Source organism: Pollicipes pollicipes, unplaced genomic scaffold, assembly GCF_011947565.3.
Source record: "Pollicipes pollicipes isolate AB1234 unplaced genomic scaffold, Ppol_2.1 Scaffold_2555;HRSCAF=2994_pilon_pilon_pilon, whole genome shotgun sequence".
Lineage (NCBI taxonomy): Eukaryota > Metazoa > Arthropoda > Thecostraca > Pollicipedomorpha > Pollicipedidae > Pollicipes > Pollicipes pollicipes.
The window spans coordinates 15190191-15197690 of NW_023596136.1; the positions used below are offsets into that span (position 1 = coordinate 15190191).

At 50.4% G+C, this 7500-nt stretch overlaps 1 protein-coding gene across 1 annotated transcript; it reads left to right on the top strand.

Moving 5' to 3' along the window:
• Positions 1-2450: 2450 nt before the first annotated feature.
• Positions 2451-5312, top strand: LOC119113447 (melanization protease 1; the record flags this gene model as incomplete). The annotated part of the gene is given in 3 exon segments (XM_037237763.1): positions 2451-2628; positions 3032-3211; positions 4851-5312. Coding segments are annotated over 3 exon segments (495 nt in total), but the record flags the coding sequence as incomplete, so codon positions are not given.
• Between the last annotated feature and the right edge of the window lie 2188 nt (positions 5313-7500).

Here is a 7500-nt window from a genome sequence, read left to right on the forward strand (position 1 = left end):
TGCCTGTCACATCAGGGTTTTGTATCTGCCGCCAGTCGTACTGGAGCCAGGTGTTCTGGCTGTCACCATCAGGGCTTTGTATCTGCCGCCAGTCGTGCTGGAGTCAGGTGTTCTGGCTGTCACCATCAGGGTTTTGTATCTGCCGCCAGTCGTGCTGGAGCCAGGTGTTCTGGCTGTCACCATCAGGGTTTTGTATCTGCCGCCAGTCGTGCCCAGAGCCACTTCACCACCCCGACGTTCCGCTTCTTTGTTGTGGCTGTGCGGCCGTCTGCAGACTGGAAGAAGAGTTCAGTAATGCCGGTTGAACTCCTGGCACACCGTCCCGTCACCTTTGGGACGTGCAGCAGGCACCCCAGGGAACTCATGGCACGCCGTCTTGTCACCGTTGGGGCGTGCGGCGGGCACTCCAGGGAACTCATGGCACGCCGTCTTGTCACCGTTGAGGCGTGCAGCGTGCGCTCCAGGAAGCCCATGGCACACCGTCCTGTCACCTTTGGGACGTGCATCGGGCACTCCAGGACATTAGCTGTGAGATCCGATCTGGCAGCGTGGGGTCTTGGCCCACTCAATGAAAGACACCACTCTTGTGAAAGTCGGGTTCGCCACTGAACCAGATGATGTTCAGAAACCTGGGATTGCTTTCAGCTTTCGTCTTCAATGAGATGTTGTCCGCTGCTGCATATGGACTCCCGGCAGTTTTGTGTTGATAACCACTCTCTGAGAATAGTTTGAGACCATTTTGTTTTTCAGAATCTGCGCTACGGTTGTGTGATCGGTGCTGATATCCGGCACGGCCACACCACCCTAAGTGGTGGACTGTGATTAGGCCTTAATGATGACATACTTGACTTTTACGATGTTCATTTGCTGTTTTTTCATTATCTTCCAACTTTATCAGTTATTTAGGTTCAGCACAGAACCGGTCTCTCAAACTTCTCCTGCAGGCACAAAGTTATTTTTGCGTGAGTGTCATACCGGCTTAAGGAGTGAACTAAGAGCTGCCTTTACCATTTGACGATAGATCTCATTGATCAAGACAACTGGACGACTTTCGTCTTCTGTTCCGGGCTGAGCACCACCATGATGCTGGGAGCACACCGAGACAAACTCCCAAAACACGTGCCATTGAAAACACGTGCTATTTATTGATTTAATCGGAATAGAGACGAAAAACGCGTGCTTGGGGGCGTGATTTCGCAAAATGAGCTTCAGTTATAAACGACGAACTTTCTCCCAAAATAGACAAAAAACACCAGGTTTCTCGCTAGATATATCCCACATTCTTCTCAAAGTGTGTGAGTGTGGAGGGGAGGAGTTGAAGCTCCCCCAATTGAAAAGGAAACTATACCCCTGCATGTGCTTGTGTGCTATAAGTCGCCAAACGTATATACAACGTCAAGGTAGCCGTCAAGCAAAAGAGACGTCGTCAAAGGCATATCAAATAAGGGTGTTTTTTCTTGCACCCAATTACTTTAACCCAGCCTATACGTCCGTCCATTGCGAGTTGTTGGACACAACCACACAGAGTGAGTCAATCACGTTGACTCAGACTTTTGTTGTCAGCGCACGGCGGGCACGTCAGCCTAGCCTAGCATGCCTGGGCTTAATTACCACAAGGCTATGACATGCCATGGCAAGACCAGGGTTTGGGTTGTGGAAAGGCTTAAAATGAAACAGTTCTGTGCGCGCTCTGCAAGTTTCGGCGCCGCGCTTCAGTGGCACCTAGGGAGAGCGGGGAAGGGGATAAAGAAAGTGAAGCAAATAGACCAAATAAATTCAAACGAAATCACATAACCAAAATGACAGCTGCGCAGCAGCATAGGGAATAAAAGAGATGTTTTAAAAGGTAGTTTTGAGACACATAAGATGGCACAGGTGGCTCAAACGCTTCCAAATTTAGTCAAAACGTGCGAGAACTCTAGCACACCAGGTACGGGAGTGAAATTATAAATACGCCAAGTACGATAGTGCAAGTGCGATTCTTTCGGCGTGCAATCTCTTCGCTCCAAATTGCAAGTAACTTTGTACGATGAGCATTGGTGATAATGTCGTTGACATAGGTGGCGCTACTGGTAACAAGACCTGCTATATAGATGACGCTAGTGCTGTTCAGTGGTTTCTGCTGATTATTCCGTTTTTCTGGATGCTCACCTCTTGCCTGCCTAGGAGTTCTACCGGTTTGAATGCAAGCCGTGCTTGCTGGGCTTTAAATCTCTTAATATATGGCATGCAGGAATCTAGTCCTTAATTTTGTTCGGTCGCCGGGACATATTCTAGACCGAAACGCCTCACATACTAGTCGATGCGCCGCAGAAGGTATTGTCACTGTATTGTTCACTCACATGTGTACGCCCGATAGACTTGAACGCTGATTTTATAGCCTGTGATCTATTTGTTGGCATCAAATGAGTGTTTTACCGCTACTAAACATTGGGTACCTGTTCTGACAGGGCAGAGCGGGGGCATTCGCCCATGACATCGCTCTGGTGCAGATGTCAAGGGCGATACCCACGACCAACTTCGTTCGTCCCATCTGCCTGCCGCTGGACATCGGCCGGCTGCAGGGAGGGCAAAACGCCGCTGTTGGCCAGAGGACCTACATCGTCGGCTGGGGGCGGTCTGAGGAGTGTGAGCTAGCCACGCGGTAGTTCAGACTGTCTGCACGCATACCAGATGTGTGCACATTGCGCCAGACGCGTATGCACGTACACTAGACGCGTGTACTACTCCCATGATGGACGCTAGGATGCTTTTCCTTTTTGAGCGCAGTGTTTTGAAGTTGACTTGCAGTGTCTGACTGAAAAGGTATGGCAAGATTCAGGACTGTGGCATGTGGCGCTTGGTAATGGCTGTTTCACCATGCTGCACAGCGTTCATGTATTGCCAATGTGTGCTATTGCAGTGAGCTTTGTGTTAGTTTTGCGATCCAAGCTAATCCACTAGCCAATGATATTCCGAATGTACATTGTATATCCCACATTCCCTTTAGAAGTTGGTACGCACCTCGTCTGACTGCTCGACTTGTTTCCAGCTGTCGGGTCTTTCACGCCGGTGCTGCAGGAGGCTGCCATCAACGTAGTGCCGAAGAGCAGTTGCGAGAGACTTTTCCGCAGGTCGCTGAAATCGACGGGTCTGGGGAACCGAGTGTGCGCAGGCAACTCCGGCATTGACACGTGTCGCGGCGACTCTGGAGGCCCTCTGATGGTGCACGGTCAGTAGAGAGATGTCGTCTAAAGCGTCCGCTGAGGGGAGCCCTTCAGCGAGGTACAGGGCTCCCTGATGGGGTCAGTTCAATGGGGGTGGTCATCGGACTGAGTCAGCTCAGTGGAGAAAGACCGTAGAGGAACCCCGACGAAATTGGGTTTGTGGATGGAAATTTCCGCTCGTGCAGTCAATTCGGCGGGTGGATGGGGTCCTAATAGAGTCAAGCCAGTGAAGGGAGAAGTCCCTGATGAATGCACGCTACAAACGACCAACAGGCACCCAGCTCGCAATATGCTGCTCATCGACGATGTACCGTCCCGACAGTGCTGGCCCAACTGGAACGAATCTGGCCTTGTCGCCGCTAGTGCAAATAACGCTGAGCCCTCTGAGAAGCTCTCATCGCACAAAGCGAACGTTAGTCACCTAAACGCCACCCATTGCTTACCCGAGCTTCACCCATTGCTCACTCCAGCATTACCCATAACTCACCCCAGCGCCACCCATAGCTCACCCCAGCGCCACCCATTGCTGACCCAAGCGCCACCCATTGCTCACCCCAGCATCACCCATAGCTCACCCCAGCGCCACCCATTGTTTACCCGAGCTTCACCCATTGCTCACCCCAGCATTACCCATAGCTCACCCCAGCATCACCCATAGCTCACCCCAGCGCCACCCATTGCTGACCCAAGCGCCACCCATTGCTCATCCAAGCGAGCGTTACTCTCGCAAGCCCGCCACGCGCGGCTTGTGTTGAGTCACCGTCACGAAGTCAGTACATCGCCGATGAACAAGCTGCCGCAGAGTCTGTCCGCACCGGACAGGCTCTGCGACAGCTTGTTCATCGGCGATGTTCTGTCCGCACCGGGCAGGCGGCGCTCGCCTGGAACTGTAGAAGGTCCAGTATCAACTATGGAGGACCCATTCCGACCTGAATAGGTCCATTTTTATCTGAAGACGGACATTGTTGACCAGAGGGTCCATTCTGGCCAATATGGAGAACCCATTATGACCTTTAGAGGGTTTATTATTGACTGTGAAGGGCCCATGCTGGCTTGTAGAGGGCCAATTCCGACCTGAAGAGGGTCCATTCTGGGCTGTAAAGGGCTATTCTAGCGTATAGAAGACCTATTACCGACTGCGGAGGGTCCATTCTGACATGTACAGTAGATTCTTCAGGCTTGTATGGGGCCCATCATTGACTGCAGAGTTCCCATTCTGGCCTGAAGAGGAGCCATAATTGGCTGTTGTGTCGCGCACGTCACTGTGTTCGGCGACGAAAGAGAAAATGTGTCGCTACAGTTGAGGTCTCATTCTGACCTGCAAAGTGCCCATTTTGCTAGAACAGTGCCAATTATTGACAGTAGAGGCCCCATTCCGACCTTCAACGGTCCCGTTCTGACCTGTAAAGGGCCTATTATTGACTATGGAGGGCCCATTCTGGCTCGTAGAGGGCCAATTCTGACCCGTAGAGGGCCCATTCGGGCTTGCACGAGGCCCACTTTCCATCTAAGAGAGCCCATTTTGACATTTTGGAATGTGCCCCCGCACAACTAAAACATGGTTCCTGGACCCTGCGTTGACAGCCTGCTTGGGGAGCCCTACGAGACTCCCTGCCTTGACAAGCCTCGCTCGGCCACCGGCAGATGGCACCGGCAGGAAGTGGTACCTGGTCGGCGTGACGTCGTTCGGAACCAGGGACTGCGGCAGAAACCCGGCAGTGTACACGCGCGTCACCGACTACGTAGACTGGGTTCGGGATAGCTTGCGGGCCCGCCTCTGAGCCGGCCACTAGCCCTGCTGCTGGTGGCCAGCGCTACCTCCGCTGTTAGCTGGGAGCCGTCGCTGTTGGTATGCTGCCCCTCCCCCTCAGCTCCTGCTCTAAGTTATTTGTCACCGGTGTTCTGCGTCGTCCGTGGAGCAGCGTCGCTCGAGTCGATGACGGCAATGGGAGGGATGGTCAATGATATCCCTCCCACTCCCATATAACACAAGTGCCATTGGTCGAGGTGCACAGCGCTCGGGAATTCAGTTGGGCGTGGTGTTCTTCTGCCGACGCCGGTGGTTGTGCTCGATCAGATGTGAAATATAGTCCAGGGTACTTCAAAGATGTTTGACTCGGGTTATGACTTCGTAACAACGACCAATTAGTCGGGCTCGGAAGCCATATTTGAAATCCCGAGCTTATTACAGATTCAGAGGGCTTTCAAGCCAATCAAATGCACCAGACGTGCTGCATCTTCCGCTTACTTATCCGTTGATGCGCAGTAGTACGTGGGGTCGCCACTGTGTAGTGCGCTACCTGCCAACAGCTGTCGAGAAAACGGTGGTCGTTAATTGTAATTGCTGTAAAAATACGACATACGGCTGCAAGGTGTTCTGTACCGATGCATCACTCAAGATTTGACATAACACACTGAGTCATGGTCGAGCAAGCGATCCCGGCTCCTCGCAGGAGCGTAACAGCGCAGGAGTGTCACATGAACCTGCCCAGTGTCGCGCACATGCCGGTGATTTTGATTTGTATGGTAGCGGTCGGTATGGTCAGGTCGCCTGACCTGGCCTGCGGCGTTTCCAAGCTGACACGATGAAAGCGAATTGATGAAGATAAGCTGTTACCAGTGTTTTTACAGCAGTGAATATTAACACTTGCAAACAGGTAACATGCGATGGAAATGTTTTTTAGCAGGCACCACCTGCCGTCTTTCGCCAGCCATGATTGTTTGAGTGTTAGCACGCGCCCAGGTGGCCGGTTAAACACCCTTCGTTCGGGGGGGGGGGGGAGGAAGGGGGGGGGAGTCAATTTGATCCACTCCCGATATCTCAATCATTGAGAGAGCTAGAAACCCCAAATTTACAGAGTTTAGCTGTTCTCTATGTGAACTCACTTACACAAAAAATTAGGGTCCATAGGTCCTGATCTGGTCAAGGTCAGTTTTAACCTTCGTTTGCTCTCCGTACGCTAATCCAGGTTAATGAAATTTGTTGTAATCCATAGAACAAAAGTTTTTGCCAGAGAAATCGTCTCAGAGATGCATGGCTTCGTCTTTCACTCCATTGCCGCCTCAGAATGAACGATCGCCTAGAAATTGTCATTGTTGACAGCCACGGCCAGCATAGGTCAGCGATCTTACAAGGTATATCAATTTGCATTGCAAAAGACGCACTACTCAATTGTGTACAGCCATGAAAGGTTTAGCGAGGCTTCACCACACCGTTCGTAAATTATTCCATAAAATCCTTCGGGGAGGGGGAAAATTTACGGCCACCATTTGGACCAGTCTGAGCTGTCATCTGCAACCAAATCTATTTGAAACCGTTGCAATAGATCTTGAGCTGTATATATATATATATATATATATATATATATATATATATAACATGCAATTACTACAAGAGCAAGTTATATCTTTTACATGACTACATAACGAGCACCGCACAAAAGGGCGATTTTTTTTCTAATCAGAATTGTGCCAAAGTTGTAGCAAAAAGGTAACATTCAGTTCATTCTATGGTTGAGTTGGGTCATAATCGTTTAACGCCAAGTCAGTTCCACAGTCACTGTTAATACTTTTATTTTGCTCTTTTGGCCCATATGGGATGGCCTGGGGGGAGGGGGGGGGGGTTGGATATCTTGATTTGGTTACCTCAGATGAGCAGCACCTTTGGTTTGGTACTTGTTAATTTTAACCTACACGAGAATTCTCGGTGACATGGTGTTCCTTTGTGCATAATGTTGATTCTGGTGAACACATGTCCAAGCGAGTCGAAAAATGACATCAAAACAGACATGACGAAAACGTAAATATGTGTTATCAAAACAACCCAGTAAAAGGACAGGAGCTTAAAATCATTGTAGGTGGAAGCAAAAATGACCGTGCAAGTCGTATATGCCGTCATGGTGTCAGATTTTCGTTATCCGACACAATACGACAATCATTTTATTCCGAATTTGCGCATTGGTCACCTGCCAGGTAACAACAAATCTGCCGCACGTGTCTGGAGTGGACAGCATGTTACAGGAAAAGCTTGGAGGAGTGACTCCCGAGACGGTCGCGGGCTAACTTCCAGCTTGGGAATTAAGGGAGATATTTGCATCCTGCGACTGACTAATGAGACATCAATATGTCACGGCAAATACAGAGCTGCATGTTACATTAGTCAGGTAGTGTTTCGTTAACGGTATCAGTCCAGCGTCATGACGGTACCACCAGCTTATGCGCTTCAAAATAACGACCGAGGTGAGACTTGTGTCAATCACCCGTCCTATTTTTGGCGCGGCTTTTCACTAGCAGG